The 16839-nt window shown below is 59.7% G+C and overlaps 1 protein-coding gene across 7 annotated transcripts in view; it reads left to right on the forward strand.

Annotated features, from left to right (window-relative positions):
• SEPTIN9 (septin 9) overlaps positions 1-11609 on the forward strand; it is a 164815-nt gene extending 153206 nt beyond the window's left edge. For all 7 annotated transcript variants that reach the window (XM_059997169.1, XM_059997170.1, XM_059997174.2 and 4 more), the window contains 8 exons: positions 585-713; positions 1105-1186; positions 1455-1592; positions 3348-3465; positions 4466-4561; positions 4859-4955; positions 8613-8664; positions 9742-11609. In XM_059997169.1, coding sequence (XP_059853152.1) covers positions 585-713; positions 1105-1186; positions 1455-1592; positions 3348-3465; positions 4466-4561; positions 4859-4955; positions 8613-8664; positions 9742-9877 — 848 coding nt within the window. In that variant the 3' untranslated portion in view covers positions 9878-11609. The remainder of the gene's footprint in view (positions 1-584; positions 714-1104; positions 1187-1454; positions 1593-3347; positions 3466-4465; positions 4562-4858; positions 4956-8612; positions 8665-9741) is intronic.
• The last annotated feature ends 5230 nt before the right edge of the window (positions 11610-16839 follow it).

Here is a 16839-nt window from a genome sequence, read left to right on the forward strand (position 1 = left end):
AGAACTGCAGCAGTGGCCTTTTACGGAGCCTGGCGGTCACGTGGCTGCAGGCTGTGTGTCCTGAGTGTGCCAACTCTTCAACCGAGATGATCCTGGGAGGCGGGGAGCCCAGCCCCCAGGGCTTTGGACTGGAGCCGCACAGTGTGGGCAGCCCGGCCCTGGGGGATGCAGACCCTCCATCCTGAGGTCCCAGGGTGGGGGGCTCTGTAGGGCTTTTCCTTCAAACCCCATGTCGATCCCAGTATGCCCAACAGCTAAGAGTGGATCTGCACTGGAGGGGCCAGCCCCCCACTTTGCCTCCCCGACACCGTTCTGCATCTCAGCTCCTCCCGGGCACCCCAGGACCTCGCATGGGGCAGTTTGACCATCCCTGTGGTCAGAAGGCGAGGGGTCCGTGTCCTGCTCTGCCACAATGCACTGTGAGAGCTCGGCCAGCACCCAGGCACCCTCCTGCCTCCTGACCTCCCCCTGACCCACCCCCAACCAAGGTGTGCTGGGGGGCGATGCCCAGGCATCACTGCATCGCAGGCCTGTGACCTGCCCTCTCTGGAGCGCCACGCCAAACAGCCCCGTTCTCTCCCCAGGGCAGAGTGGCTTGGGAAAGTCCACCTTGATCAACACCCTCTTCAAATCCAAAATCAGCCGGAAGTCAGTGCAGCCCACCTCGGAGGAACGCATCCCTAAGACCATTGAGATCAAGTCCATCACACACGGTGAGTGCCGGGCGGGGGCTGGGTGGAGGGATGCCAAGTCGGGTACCTCAGGTCCCCTGAGCTGGTGACTCTCGGCAACACCTCTGGGCATGTTGAGACTCAGGGTGAAGGGTGAGGGGTCGGGGCTGCTCTCCGGGACCCCTGCAGGCCCTGGTCAGAGCCCCCTGGAGATAGCTGAGTTTTCCACCAAAAATCATGGGCAGGGGGTGCCCAGGATAAGTGTCATCAGCTCTGCTGGACTTTACTGCTGCAGGCTGTCATCTCCCTGGCATCACCCTGCGGGCGCCCCAAGTGGGCTTTTTTGGGGCAGGGTGGTCAGGGAGCCTGGCTGGGGTGTCTGTACGGGTCCTGGGTCTCCCCCTGAGCTCGGTGGGGCTGGGATTCTGTGCAGATATCGAGGAGAAGGGCGTCCGCATGAAGCTGACGGTCATCGACACACCGGGGTTCGGGGACCACATCAACAATGAGAACTGGTGAGGGGCTCCGGGGGCCGCTTCCCCGGGTGGAAGAGCCCTAACAGGGCTGCTGGGAATCTTGCCCCTCCCCCCGACCCATGCGGTCAAAGGTCAGCATGGGAGGCTAGTGTGGGTCTCTGCTCAGAATGTCAGACACCTCCACACGTGTACGGGCGTTGGGCTGGGACTTGGGGAATTACGGACCTGCGGGTGGGGACGGGGGCCTGTCCCCCAGCTTGGGTGGTGGGTGTCCCGCGTGCAGGCTGACTGGGGCCTCTCCATGCAGCTGGCAGCCCATCATGAAGTTCATCAATGACCAGTACGAGAAGTACCTGCAGGAGGAGGTCAACATCAACCGGAAGAAGCGCATCCCAGACACGCGCGTCCACTGCTGCCTGTACTTCATCCCCGCCACCGGCCACTCGTAGGTGCACACAGCCGAGGCCCGGGGCTGGGCTGCCCTGCGTGCAGAAGGGCTGGGTGGGCCGTGGTCAGCAGCCTGTGTGCCCCAGTCTCCCTCTGCCCCCGTATCACGTCCCACCCACTTGTCCACCATCCAGCTTGCCTGGGAGGGTGGAGGACCAGGCGGGCCCAGGATGGTTCGGGGCCTGGGACCTGCCTTCTCAGGCCGGCCATTCGGGTAGGCCTGGCAGGCGGGTTGAGACTCTGGCTGTGTGTCCTTAGCACTTACCCGCTCTTCCAGGGTGGCTGCCGGTCCCTAAGGGGGGTGATGATGGTGTGATAACAGTCCCCGGCGGGGACCACCAGGAGGGTTTAAAGCACAGAGAATGGGCTTGGCCCCCGGCAGGGCTGGACGAGGGCTGTCGGTCGAGGCCACCTTGGTGAGAGCTGTTTTCTCCTGCGGGTTCTGTCTGCAGCTAGAGGTGCACACACGGGTCAGCGAGGCTGGCCTGCGCTGGGTGCCCCGGAGCCGGGGTGGGGGGGTCTCCTTGCCTCCTGTGAGCAGGGTGGTCTCCCCTGTAGGGCAGCTGGGCTCCTGATGGCCTCATAGACCCTTTGTCCTTGGTTCCCTGCGGCTCTGTCTGCACCGGATACCTTGGTGCCTTTCTGCCCGCTGGTGGACACCCTCGGGCTTGTCCTGAGTCAGGACATGGGGAGGAGGTGGACCCAGCACCCAGCGGGCAGCAGGTGCAGTGGGGTGGGGAGGCAGCGTGGGTGGACAGACAGGGAGAGCTGGGGCCTGGCGTCCTGCTGGTCGCCACGGCCTGAGGCTCTGGCTCTTTCTGGCTGTTCTACCCTCGGTTCTACTCGGAGCAGGGAGCCCAGGGGTTGGGGGCCTCAGCCCCACAGGCACGTCCAGGAAGGAGCCCGGCAGGAGGCGGCCGGCCTCGGCCGGGGCCTTTGTGGGAAAGCAGGCCGAGTCCCCGAGCTGCCCGCAGCGAGGGTCAGCTCAGGGGTGAGCAGGCCCGGCACCAGAGCAGGGACCGTGGCCGAGCCTCTCCCTCTGGGGGACAGCGGGTTCAGCCGTGGGCCCCACGGCAGCTGGTCCAGCTGGTCCAGGCTTTGCTCCACTTAGGCCGATGCTGGGAAGCAGAGCCGGCCGGGCCCGTGGGGCTGGGGTGGCCCCTCGCCCTCCTCGTTCGGACCTCCTCCCGGAACCTGCCTCAGCCCCACCCCATGTCTGCGACTGACTGACCCTTGACGGGGGGAGGAGAGCAGACGCAGCTCTGCTCATGGTGGGGACGTGCTGCCCGCCATTCGGGGGTCCTGTGGCCCTGCCCACACACCTGCTGAGAAGAGGTTTCGCGTCGGTGGGGGGCAGGGAGGGGCTGGAGGGTAAGCCTCTCTCCACGTCAGATCTCAGGCGCACTGGAGCCTGTGGGCGGGGGGCTGGGACCGCCCGAGAGAGCAGCCTCCCAGCCCGTCCCGGGAGTTGGGGCCGAGTGAGCTCCCATCCCTCCTTCCTCTCCCCCGTATCGAGGACCCACGGCACGATGGCCACCCGAGCCGGTGGCAGGGGCAGCACTTCTCCGAGTGGACCCACTGGGGGCTTTGGGAGCTCGTGCACGAGGGTGCTCGGAGCAGGCCTGCCCCTCCGCCCCCTGCTGGCCGGACTCAGTGTGTCCCAGGAGCCCTTTTCCTTTTTCTGTCCCTCGTTCCTGCCCCCCACTTCCCACGTCCCTCCAGCCACACCCTCAGCCATGTCTCTCTGCTCCAGCCTCAGGCCCCTGGACATCGAGTTCATGAAGCGCCTGAGCAAAGTGGTCAACATCGTCCCGGTCATCGCCAAGGCCGACACGCTGACCCTGGAGGAGAGGGTCTACTTCAAACAGCGGGTAGGGTTCCGTCTCTGCCCAGCTCCCTGGCCCCCTGCCCCTCTGTGGGAGCGAGGTGGTGAGGGCCAGTCAGACAGAACAGGCCAGGTTTTTATTAGATGGAAGAGATGGTCCGGAAGGGACGGGCTCCGCCGGGGGACAGCTGGCCGCTTTCTTCTCTGCCACCGTCCCGCTCTGGGCCGCTGTCCGAGCAGGAGGGTGAGCCCTGGGCCGCTTCTTCCTAACAGGGCCGCACGTCAGAACCACCTGGGGAACTTGAAAAACCCAGGTGCCTGGGCCCCCGCAGAGCCTCCGCCTCAGTGGGCGTGAGCAAGGAGGCCCCTCAGTCTAATCCCCAAAGCTCCGCCCTCCTCACCCGCCCCCCCCCCCCCAAACCGCCCCGCGGGCCTCCGCTCACAGCCCAGGTGCCAGGGATTTTCCCAGCATGCTCAGGGGAGGACGGTGTCCTGGTAATGGGTGTGTCTGGAGGAAAAAGGAACGAGAGAGCTCCCAAGGCTGCGCACAGCCATTTGCGCTCAGGGCAGAAGTGACAGTTGTTCACTGGGATGTTATCACTGAACGTCATCCATGTGGGTAGCTGTCGCTGCAAAGGGTGGCGACAGTTTAACACAAGCAGGTGCACCTGTGCAGGCTGGTGAGCTGCAGTGGGAGGCTTTCCAGGTAGAGCTCAGGGAGGGGAGGATTCGGCAAGCCTGAGTGATTTTCTTCGGGGTGTGATGAGCTGGGGGACAAGGACAGGGAGATACCCGGGACAGAGACCCGGGTCCCTTGGGCGGCTGCGTTCTCTCCTGGCAGGCAGGTCTGCATCTGCCCCTCCTCCACTCGGGAGGCACAAGAACTGGAGAGCAGCAGTGTCACCAGCCCCCCAGAGCCCACCCCTGATCCCGAGCCTGGGGCCACTCACTTCGTGGAGGTTGTGGCATGAGCAGATCCCCCAAAGCTGGGTTTGTCCAGCTTGCTGCGTGGACGGTGGCCGCATCTCTCCCCTCTGGACCCCCAGATCACCGCAGACCTGCTGTCCAACGGCATCGACGTGTACCCCCAGAAGGAGTTTGACGAGGACTCAGAGGACCGGCTGGTGAACGAGAAATTCCGAGTGAGTGGACCGACCAGGATGCTGTTCCCAGAGGCCTCTCACTTCCTGCTAGAGGACATGGGTGGGGGTCTTCCCACCCCATCCAGGGTGTGCTGGGAAACAGGTGGTAAGGCCTTGAGCCATGAGAACGTTATTTTCTGGGCTAGGAGGAGTCGGTGCCAGTGTTCACATGCAACCTTCTCAGGCCAAGGGTCTTAGTGCTGGGGGCCTGGACTCCGGGCAGCTCCACCCAGGGGCCCAGGGAGTGGACTGGCCTTTGCACGCTCGCGTGACCCATGCTGCCTGCCCTTCCCCCAGGAAATGATCCCGTTTGCCGTGGTGGGCAGTGACCATGAGTACCAAGTGAACGGGAAGAGGATCCTTGGAAGGAAAACCAAATGGGGCACCATTGAAGGTAATCGCTGAGCTGATGTCCAGGGCCTCCAGACAGGTCAGAATAAAAGCTGCTTCTGCTGACTGGGAGCTGCGTTCATCTATTGCATTGCCCACCTAGCCATGGCGACGGGTCCCATGGTTACCGCTCGGCTGGGGGGAAATGAGGGGGCAGGTGGCTCGTCTGGGGCCCACAGCCGTTAGCTGACGGAGCTGCACCACCACTCCCATCTCCCATGGGCGGGGAAATGTCCAGGGAGGAAGGAGGTATGACGGGCACTGTCAAGTTCTGGGTCCTGGTGCTGGGGTTTCACAGGCGTGCTGTGTGACCCTGGACAAATCACCCCGCCTCTCTGGGCTTAGGAAAGGGCTGGGCTATAGCTCTGTCCAGCTGAGAGCCAGATGCCCTCCCCACTTCCCACCCCCAGAAGTTCCTGGGACCCCCGTCTTGGTGTTCTGGGGCTGCTCTGACAAACCAGCACAGTCTGGGTGGCTTAAAACAAGTTTATCCTCAGAGTTTTGGAGGCCCTGAGGGAGAATCTGTTCCTTGCCGCCCTCCTGGTGGCTGCCCGCTGTCCTTGGCATCCCTTGGCTTGTAGACACATCACTGCAATCTCTGCTGTGTCTTCACACAGCCTTCCTCTGTGTGCCTGTGTCTTTCTTTCCCTCTTCTTATAAGAACACTTGTCACTGGCCTTAGGGCCCACCCTAAATCCAGGATGACCCCCTCTTGAGATCCTTACTTTAATTATACCTTCAAAGACTTTTTCCAAATAGGGTCCCATTCACAAGTGCCCAGGGCTGGGAGTTGGACGTTGTTTGGGGGACACAATCCAACCCACTACGGTGGCCATGACCCTGGGTGGGGTGGACCTGGGCATTTCTTTACCCCCCACCCCCCGCCCCGTTCCGTTCTCCCTTATTAGAACAGAGTAAAATAGGCCACTTTGCTCCTTGTTCACTTGGCTGAAAGGCCCAGCGTAGAGAAGGAAGCAGAAAATCCAGCAGTTGCTTTCAGCTCCAGCTGCTGCCACCCCAACCCATGCCCAGCTCACGACCTTGGGCATGTCCCTCCATCCCCCAGGGCCCCTGTTTTCACCCTCCGTAAAGTGGGTACCATGTGCCAAGAGTTTAATAAAATGAGAGAATGTCTCAGGGACCATTGGAGCTTTGGGGCAGCAGATACTTTTAAGTAACTAATATAAGGAAAATGATACAATGGAGCGCTCCCAGCCTGGCTCATTTTACCTGGGTTAATTGTTAAGTTCGTTTACCTCCCTGACCCACCTGGGCCGTCTCAATGAGGCTTCACCCTGGGCTCATCCCGCCTTGGCCCCACCTCTTCCGTTTCCTGTCTTCCTGAAATCTTGCTGTTTAGGAACCTTTTTGTGAAGGTATGTTTTGGAGGGTGGAGAAGTTCGGGATAAGAAAGGGCCAATGGGGGCGGGGGGGACTTCCCTGGTGGCCCAGGAGTTCTCTGCGCTTCCACTGCAGAGTGCTCGGGTTCGATCCCTGGTCGGGGAACCAAGATCCGGCAGGCAGCCCCCAAAAAAATAAAAAAAAAGAAAGGGCCAATGGGGACCTGGGAGGGGCAGGGAAGGGCAGCCCGGCAGCTGACAGGCCTCTGCTGCCCCCTGGCGGCCAGCTAGGGCCCTGCAGGCAGGCGGTAAAGGAAATTGTCAGGAAATGAGCGAGGCTGGTTATCTGTGTCCCCCTCTCCTGCTCTGGCCGGGATACCACGCATTGAATGACCTGTGCGTTGTCGTGGTGCCACCAGCTCACGTTGAGGGTGGTGATGAGAAACAGCCCCGTGGAACCTGTAAAGACAGTGGTGGGGTGGTGGTTCTCACATCCCAGCAGCCTTCATGAGGCCCTGGAGGGAATTTCTGCCCTATCTTAGAATAGTTGAACTTCCCCAGGGCCTGGTGGACTTTTTTTTTTTTTTTTTTTTTTTTTTGATCTCTGGGACCTTGTGAATTGGGAGCTGGCCAGAGAGCTGGCCACTCTGTGCTGGCCCTCAGCCAGAGTTCTTAAGTGCTTCTCCTCATCCCCACCCCACCAGTCCTAGTTCTTTGTTCTTCCTCTGACTTGGTGTACAGCAGCGTCCTGAGGTACTTTGCTCATCCTTGGAAGCCTCCTGAAATGTTTTAAGAGGTAGGCAGGCGTCATAAAGCACACAGTTAACTCATTTAATCCTCTCGTGTCCCTGAGAGGTGGGTGGCATTATTATCCCCATTTTACAGATGAGGAAACTGAGGGTCAGAGAAGCCAGAATAACTTACCTAAGCCAGGAAGCGGCAGAAACACACTCACTCCAGGTTCAGAGCTCTGTTCTTCCCACCAGCTCTCACTGCTTCTCCAAGTTAGATTAAAAGGCTGCGTCAGAGCCTTCCCTGGTGGCCCAGTGGTTGAGAGTCTGCCTGCCGATACGGGGGACACGAGTCCGTGCCCCAGTCCGGGAAGATCCCACATGCCACGGAGCGGCTGGGCCCGTGAGCCATGGCCGCTGAGCCTGCGCGTCCGGAGCCTGTGCTCCGCAGTGGGAGGGGCCACGACAGTGAGAGGCCCGCGTACCGCAAAAAAAAAAAAAAAAAAAAAATGAGAGTCAGCTGGCAGAAGATTCTAGTGTGGGCGCAGCCCTGCAGGGGTGGGGGAGAAAGGAGGGCAGGGGTGTGGAGGGCAGAGCCCAGGCAAGAGGCAAGTGAAATCCAATAGGAGCAGTGGAGGCCCTGCCTGCCGCCTCACCAACCCTTTAAGCTTCAGAAAGGCCCTGCTGCTCTGGGATGGGGAAGCCTGGACCAGGGAGCCAGGCCTCACGGGCTGTGGAACCCGGGCAGATCTCTTTTGCTCTCTGAGCCGCATCTCCCTACAAGCACAGAAGAGGAACCTTAGTCGCTATCCCGTAGGGTGTGTGAAGGTCGGATTAAGTCCTCCAGGCTGGACGCCTCCACAGAATAGCAGAGAATAGCCTCTCCTTCTGCCTTCTCTGCCCACCTCCCTCAGTCCAAGTGATGCCACTCACCACCCTTTAAGAGGCGTGCTAGCGCCGGAGTGTTCGCACGTGGTTCTGGACTGTGGCAGTAACTGCCGCGAGCTTCAGCCCCAAGGCACTACCTGCACGCTCCAGGGTACCCGTGGGGGCCTGGGGACCCTCCCTGCCCTCTTCCCGCGTCCCCAGAGCTATCCGCTGCTCTGCAGCTTGTCGGTCTGGGAGGCTCTCGTGTGTCCTCGTGCGCACCTTCCCCAGGCAGCGTACGGCTCAGTTCTGCTGGTTCTTGAGCTCAGTGTAAACAGTCACCCCCGGTGCCTGGTCTGTACACGGCTGTCCTTGTGTGCGTCCTGAGCACGTGGGGGAGAAGTCCCAGCCCTGATTCCTGCCTCATTCCGTTCCCAGCCCCCCTCTCGTCTTCAGGTCTCCCCTGGGACATCCCCCCCCCCCCCGTCCCCCCGGCATAGCAGCCGCCCCACCGCCACCGCCTGCTTAGCCTAGCGCTCCCCCGCGCGGCCGTCTTGGCCGGGTTACTGTGCCATCTCCCTGCTAGAGCAGAACCCTCCGGAGGGCAGAAGCCAAGGTGCCCACGGCTCCCCTGTGCGCGGTGGACCCCTCCTCCGCTTGCCTGCCCAGCACTGGGGGAACGGGGCTTTGCCTGACGTTAAAGCCCCTTCTGTCTCTCCGCAGTCGAGAACACCACGCACTGTGAGTTTGCTTACCTGCGGGACCTCCTCATCAGGTGAGCGCCGGAGGGGCCTCCATCGGGGCCGAGGGAGGGGTGGGACCGGGCGGAGGTCTTGAGCAGCAGCCGGCATGGCCGCCCGCGTCTGCCTGCCTTCCCGGGAGGGACCTCGGAGGCCTATTTCCTAAAACACCTTCTTGGAAATGAAGCAAGAAGTGAAATTCTTTTCTACTTCTACTTGGAAAGGGTCGAGTCTGCATCGCCGCAGCCTGAGCCCATTAGATTCAGGGCCCCCGGAGGTCTCGTACGCCGGGCATGTGTTGGGGGGTTCCCAGCTCCCATCCCCGCGTCCTCTGACCTGGTGGAGGCCCCTGTTCAGTTTCCTTGAGCCCAGGCAAGGAGTAGCCCGTCCTCCGCCCATTCGCGAGGGTGCCAGGTGGGTGGGTCTGGGCCTGGGCAGGTGAACAGAGAAGGTAGGGGCTCCCACCAGGGTACCAGGAGCTCCCAGCTTCTCAGCCAGCAGGATGGATGCTAGGGACAACGTCAATAGGAGGGATGGGACCGTCTCGCGGCCTCCAGATTGGGGGGCTCTGGCTTCCAGGAGCAGCCCTGCCATGCTGGAAAGCCTGGCTGAGGAAGGACGCCCATCTTGGGCCCTTTTGACGCGCCCTTTCCAAATCTCTCCTGCTGAGCTGCAGAGGAGGGAAGGTTGAACACAGGACTAGCGGGGTGCCAGCGTCCCCAACCCCGGCCGCCTGCTGCAAGCCGCTGTCCCTTACCTGCCAGCACACCTGGCTGCCGGCCTGGCTCTTCTAAACGGGAGCAAGGACGCTCCAGCCCTGCGCACTGCCCGGGGGCCTCTGCACTCAGCCCCTGTCCCTGGACTGGCCACTGGGTTGACACAGAGAAAGGGGGACATGTTAGAACACATGGTCCCGAGAGCAGCTGGGGTTGCCCTGGAGACCACCCCCCCCCCCCCCGCCACACATCCCTGCCCAGGCTTGGTCTGTCTTGGTCTATCACTGGGGGACCCCCGGGGAGCCAAGCAGTGGGGAGGGCAGGCCGAGTGAGCAGGGCCAGCCTCCTGCCCTTGCCCGTGACCCTCCTTGAGACCCACCCCCCGGCCCCTCCCAGGACACACATGCAGAACATCAAGGACATCACCAGCACCATCCACTTCGAAGCCTATCGCGTGAAGCGTCTGCACGAGGGCAGCAGCGCTGTGGCCAATGGTGTCGAGGAGAAGGCTCCAGAAGCCCAGGGGATGTAGACACCGCCTGTCCCGGGACCCCGCCCCGAGTCTTTTCCGTCTCCCCCCACCCTCCCCCCACCCACCTGCCCCGTTTTATTTTATATAATTTTCTCCATGTGTCCTCCATCTCCGCCCCTTTACACCTGCCAAGTAACAAGATGACGAGTGCCCTCTGAGTATGTTTGTCATTAGCCCGCTGACTATGGGGACCCGGGCTGGGGGGGGGTCCTCGGAGTGGAGGCCAGCTCTCTGGCCGTCCCTGAGGTCCAGGAGGGGCGGGAGGACCACTGACTCAGTCCTGACCCTGCCCCGGGGCCGGAGGAGTGGCCTCCAGCTCTTGGTGCCCCTCGGACACAGCCTCTGCGGCGTGGCAGGGTGGTGCCCGTGGGAGGATGGAGCCATTCTCGTGGACCTGGAGCCCCTGCCTGCCCCTGCCTCCCCACATGGCCCTGGCCGCAACTCAGAGCACCCCACCCCGCCCCACATGGCCCTGGCCGCAACTCAGAGCACCCCACCCCGCCCCTAGGGGAGAGCAGTTCATTCCACGAGACCCAAGTTGCCAATTGCTTTAGATGCAGCGAGGCCATTGGCTGCTGCCCGCCCACCTGCCTGCGCCCCTGTCCTGGAGCAGGAAGTGCCTTTATCTCAGCCGTCCTCGCGAGCCAGCAGCTCTCCCCCGCTGTCCCCTTGGACGAGAAATTGGGACAAGTTGGAGAGAGGGAGGTGTGTCTTCATCTCCCCTCATGTCCCACCCCCCCCCCACTGGGATTTGATTGAGGATTCAAAGGAAGAGGAAAGGTGCACCCCACCCGCCTGAGTTTTGGGGAAGGTCCGAGTGAGAGAATCTGGAGCAGAAGCTAAGGGAGGAGGTACTGGCAGGTGCCCAAAGGAAGTGGGCCACGGGGACCATGGCTGGGGACGCTCAGAGTGGCCCTTGTGGCCTTGGTGGCTGCCCTGCCCCACCCCGTGTGACTGGGGAAGCCTGTGTCCGTCTGTCTGTTTAGACATCCATTGGGCCCAAGAAGCTCTGGTTAAGTGAATGCCCAGTTGGGCACCCCAGATGCACACTCAGCCCTCCCGCCCAGGCTGTGCTGATGCCGCCGCCAGGGAGGTGGGAGGCCAGGGAAGCCTGACTTTGTGTTGCCCTAAGTTTGCCTGGGCCTCTGTTCACCTCCCCCCCGCACCCCGGAGCCCATCGTAATGACCCCAAGGAGGGATTGGCCAGGGGTCGGGTGTGCATGGCCCACTGCTGGGCTGCAGAGCGGGCTTCACGTCTGCACGGCTCAGGCCTGTGAGCTTAGACACGGGGAGATGCACGGCGATCTGCAGACCCCTGGCTTGGTGAGAAATGTGGTGGGAGGGGTGGGTGCAGACTGACCTGGCGTGTGCGCGCGTGCATGTGTGTGCACACGTCCGCGTGCGTGCGAGTGTCATCGCTTTGCGTGTTTGCTCCCTCCTCACCCAAGAGAGGAAGGACCCCTTAGCGAAACAGTTTACTTGCCGACTTGCCATTTTTGCCAAAACCAAGATGTTGAAGGACGTGTCTGTCTCCAGCGTCGGGATCGCAGCCTCTGTCCCGGGATGCCTTCGCTTTCCTTGTCTGTAGCCAGATTTTGAAACATTGTTAGTTTCCCTGGGATCTGTTCCACAGTGGCCTTTCGCTATGTGCCTCTTGAGAAATTCGTCTCTTTTTGTATAAATAACAAAGTGTTGAAAATGTATTTCCTGAAATAAATGTTCCAAATGCAAACCCAGGAGGCTCTGGAGTGGGGATTTTTTTTCTCTTTTCTGACCCCGGAAGTGCAGATGAGCGTGAACATACCGTGAAAGTGATCGCTGGGGAACTGTTTCATCTCCTTTCCCGGGGCGGGGGGGGGGGGGAAAGAAAGGTTTCAGGGACTTAGAAGCACTGATTTAAGGGGATGATTGAAAAGAGAACGGAGAATCTTAATTTATTCATTACAAGGAGCTTTGCAGGGTTTCCACAGGGCAGTGCTGTGAGCTGTTTCTATCACTGTATCCCTGGAAATGTTTTTCTTGTTAAAATTGAAATCTATTGCAGTGAGCTCTATGAGCGGGTCGATATTTGACAATAATTTCATACCAATTTATTCCAAGAGAACTTGGCCCCCAAAAGACTAGACTGTAAGAGGCTACCATGCGAGGTTTTCTCTGCATCCCGAGAGCCGGGGAGCGAGGCTGGGGGTCCAGGTCCAGATTCTTAGCTGTGCGCAGGCCTCACCAGCCCCTTCCTCCCTCGTGGCAGGGTGGCCTGGGGCTGCTGTCGCAAATCACCACAAACTGGGGGGCTTAAAGCAACAGAAATGGATTCTCTCATAGTCTGGAGGCCAGACGTCCAAGGTCATGGTGTGGGCAGAGCCGGGCTCCCTCTGAAGGTCCAGGGAGGAGCCTTCCTGCCTCTTCCAGCTTCGGTGGCTGCGTCACTCCAATCTCTGCCTCCTTCACGGGACCTCTGTGTCTCTCTGTCTCTCATTGGATCTCGGGCCCACCCTAATCCAGGGTGACCTCATCTCGGTCCTTATCTTAACATCTGCAAAGACCCTGTCTCCAAATAAGGCCTCATTCTGAGGTTCCAAGTGGACATGAATTGGGGGAGTCAGGGGTCACTGTTCAACCCACGATACCCCCCATGCCTGCCCCTACCCCGTCTCAGGCTTCAGGACAAGGCAGGCAGCCGAGGTGGGGAGCAGGAAAGCCCTGAGTTGGGACTCTGGTGACTTGGGCTCGACGCTCTGCCACCAGTGAGTCAGGTGGCCTCAGGATCGTCTCAGCCCCTCGGGGCCCCCCGGGCCCTTTTGTCAGGCAGGTTGGCTCCTTCTGGAGAAGACGAGTGGATTTCATCTCCAAATGAGCCGATGGGCAGTGGCCACACGGAGCCTCTCCTTCCAGGATCCGAGGCATGTCATTGACGCCCACGTCTGCTGTGGGCTCAGGAGGGGAGGGGAGGGGAGGGGAGGGTTGGCCCCCGCGCGGGGCTGCGACCCTGCTGGCCAGCATCTGAAGGCGCTCCTGGCTCTGCCGGCTTTGCCCCATCCCTGGATTCCTCGGCTGTAGCTCTTGGCAGTTCCTACGCTTGAAGCCCCCATTCCTCCTCCGGACTAAAACCCTCCCCGTTGCCGCCCCTGCCGGCCATGCCTGTCCAGCAGCTCCTCTCTCTGTGGCCCTGACCCTCCGGGGCTGACACGGGCTCCAAGCCGTGCGCCTCCTCCGAGGGGCCTGCTTACCATGTCCAGCCGGCTCCCTGCCCCTTACACTGCTGTCACCTCGATATCCCGCCTGAGTCCGGGACCAAGAAGGGCCCGGGCCGTCATCTCCGCCCAGCTCATCTGCACCTCCCATCCAAGGGCAGCCCAGGAAGGCCCAGTGATGAGTTCTCCCGCCTTCTACCCAACCAATCAAATCCCCTGCTGTAGATCCAGGTGACTGAATGTCCCAGTTTGCCTGGGAGTGAGGGGTTTCCAAGACACAGTACTTCCCATGCTAAAACCAGGGAGATCCTGGGAAGACTAAGCGAGTTCGTCCCTGCGTAGACCCCGCACCACCTTCTCCTGACCCTTGGAGCCCCGGCCTCAGGCTCTCTGGCCCAAGGAGCTCCTAAAGGACCTCAAGATCCAGGCTGGGCTGTCGCCAATAAGTCCCAGGGGGGAGAGCCACAGCCTCCTGCTGGCCTGAACACCTGCTTGGGGGTGGGGGGCGGTTGGGTTGAGATGTCCCAATGGGGCTGCAAGTCCCAGGTGTCCTGTGTCACCTCCTCCCCTGCTCTGGGCTGCAGTGTTTGGACAAGTCAGAAAATCAACAGGTAGCCTTTGGGTTTGCCCAGACCTACTTTGCCTCGTGTGCATCTGGCGCGGACCCAAGGCAGGTAGGCTCCACCTGGGGAGGAAGCCAGATAGAAATCAGCCGACTCGGGGCTCTCCCTTCGGATCTGTATTTATGGGTGCGGCCCCCCCATTTGTAAACACTACTTTCTGCCTACAGAGTTAGCACGTGCAACATAGGCCATCTGGAAAATGCCAGACACGACGGCCCCGAGGGCCCGACGGTTATGCATTGTCCATGGTGCTAAGTGCTGGATGGAGAACTTCGGGGCTGCAGGGTCATATAATGGGGGGACCCAACCCATTCTGGGGCGGCATCAGGAAGGTCCTCCTTTGTGCAAAGGTCTGAGACACGAGGGAGCTCAGAGTTGGAGGAACCAGGAGGCCAGAGAGACTGGAAGGTGGGGAGAGGTCGGGGGCCAGGCCACGATGGGGGCCGATTCTCTCCCAGGCCAAGCACTGCAGGGTGAGTGCCCGCCTGCACCAGGCTCTCCTCCCCGCACCCCTGGAGGTGGGACTCATCCTCTCACAGGTCCGGCCAGCCAGAGCCTCTGCCCTGCGCTCCCAGGACTGGCTCCGGGGCCACGCCTGCTACAGGCCATCCTCCATGCTCGGGGGCCCGGCCAGCCCTTGAGGGTCCTGTGGGCAGCGCTGTCCAGCTGCGCAGCCGCTGCTTCCCCGGCAAGCAGGGGGTTCCGCTGGGCCTTGGAGAAATCACAGCTGCAGGAATGCCAAGACGCTGGCGGAGAAAACATCTTCCTTCCAGTTCAGAGAGGACGACTGTAAGTGATGAGAATAAAAAGGGAGTGTAAATAATTAAAGCTGCAGAGTGAGTGGGTCTTGAACCGTCTGCATGATTTAAAAACTAATTACTTGGAGAGTCTGCCCTGCCAGGGAGCTGCTGCCCGTCGCCCACAGCGCCGCCGCCTCCTCTCCATCCACCCCTCCCCTTTACTCCCCCTCTTCCCCCCTCCCCCTCCCCCTCCCCGCTCTTGGGTAGCAGGGGCACAGGCAACAGTCCCGGCACATGGAGAACAGCCACGGCCTCTCCACCTCCCTGATTAGTAACGTCATCAGAGCCCGTTCCATGGAAAAATATTAAGTCCCCTGAAGGACACAGCCATGTGGAGTGACCACATGGACGCCATCCAGGAGGGGCTGAGTCTAGGGCCAGGATACTCAGGAAACCCCAGGGGCGACGTCACCGGCCCAGCCAGTGTGGGTACCACTTAGAATCAGCCTCTGCCTCCCATCAGGGGCCCCACGGGGGGTGGGGTTTGGGGATGCGCACCAGATGGCCTCCTTCTCGGCCTCGTCCTGGCTGGACATCTTCAGAATTTCTTACCCTCAGAACATCCTTGGCTAGGCTGCCAGGGGCTGGGGCAGCGGGCAAGGGGGAGTGTTTAATAGGGACAGAACTTCAGTTTGGGAAGAGAAAATGTTCAGGAGGAGGACGGTGGTGATGATGGCACAGCAGCACCAATGGGCTTAGTGCCGCTGAGCTGCACAGTTTTAAGTGGCTGAAATGGTAGATTTTATGTTATGTGTAGTTTACCACAATTTGCAAAATGAGCGTTAAAACAAAATGTCTGCGTCTCAGCCCCACTGGGCCTGGAGCAGGCCCGTCTCTCAGCGGCGGATGTGGCTCCAGGTGTACCCCTTGGGTGATGGGGGTGCAGGGAGGGGGCCCCTGCACCTCGGCAGGATGTGGTGTGAGAGCGGAGGGGGGCCTGTCCCGGAGTAAGAAGCAGCCCAAATCCATGAGGGCCTTGGGAGAGGCTGCTGAGAGCAGGGCTGGCCAAACCACGGGGTCCCTGGAAGGCACAGAGAGATTGAGGGAGTGGGAGGGGTGACTGGGTGGGGTGTGAGGGGTGGGGGGTGAATGGGCACCTCCCAGCCGAGTTCCTAGGGCTGCCAGATCCAGTGAACAGAAATGCAGGACGCCCAGTTAAATCTGAATCTCAGATAAGTCACACATGATTATTATTATTTATTTTTTTTTAGTATATGTATGTTCCAAATATTGCAGGGGATTTACACTACGCTATTATTCATTATGTGTACAAAGTTCAACTTTAACCGGGTGTCCTGTGTCTCGTGTTGCAAACCAAGTTTTGGGTGTGACTTCTGTGAAAAAGCTCTGATGAGAAGGGTGAGGAGGTCTGGGTTCTGACATGACAGAGGGCTCCTGGGGGACGCTGAGCTGGCTGATTTGGCCTCTTGTGACTATAAAGTCCTGTATGTGCAGGAAAGACAGTATGTATTGGGTGCGGGTTAAGGTGTGTGTGGGCAGTCTCTCTTGTCCTGAGCTCTATCTAATGCTGGGTTTTAAAATAAAATGTGGGGCTTCCCTGGTGGCTCAGTGGTTAAGAATCCGCCTGCCAATGCAGGGGACACGGGTTCGATCCCTGGTCCGGGAAGATCCCACATGGCATGGAGCAACTAAGCCCGTGCGCCACAACTACTGAGCCTGCGCTCTAGAGCCCATGAGCCACAACTACTAATGCCCACGTGCCACAACTACTGAAGCTGCGTGCCTAGAGCCCGTGCTCCGCAACAAGAGAAGCCACCACAATGAGAAGCCTGCGCACCGCGATGAAGAGCAGCCCCCGCTCGCCGCAACTAGAGAAAAGCCCACGCGTGGCAACAAAGACCCAATGCAGCCAAAAATAAAATAAACAAAAATAAAATAAATATTTTAAAAAGTTAAAAATAAGATAAGATAAAATGTAACCCACAAACCTGGTTATAACACACAAGAGAACTGGAAAACAGTACAGAGGTTCCTTAAAAAACTAAAAATAGAGCTACCATATGATCCAGCAATCCCACTCCTGGGCATATATAACACGTATCTGGAAGAGACGAATGCCCTAATTCGAAAAGATACATGCACACCAATGTTCCTAGCAGCACTATTTACAAAAGCCAAGACCTGGAAGCAACCTAAGTGTCCATCAACAGATGAATTGATGAAGAGGATGTGGTGTATATATACAATGGAATATTACTCGGCCATAAAAATGAATGAAATAATGCCATTTGCAGCGACATGGATAGGCCTAGAGATGATCGTACTAAGTGAAGTAAGTCAGATAAAGACAAATATCTTATGATATCACTTATATGTGGAATCTAAAA

The sequence above is a fragment of the Delphinus delphis genome, chromosome 19, assembly GCF_949987515.2.
Source record: "Delphinus delphis chromosome 19, mDelDel1.2, whole genome shotgun sequence".
Lineage (NCBI taxonomy): Eukaryota > Metazoa > Chordata > Mammalia > Artiodactyla > Delphinidae > Delphinus > Delphinus delphis.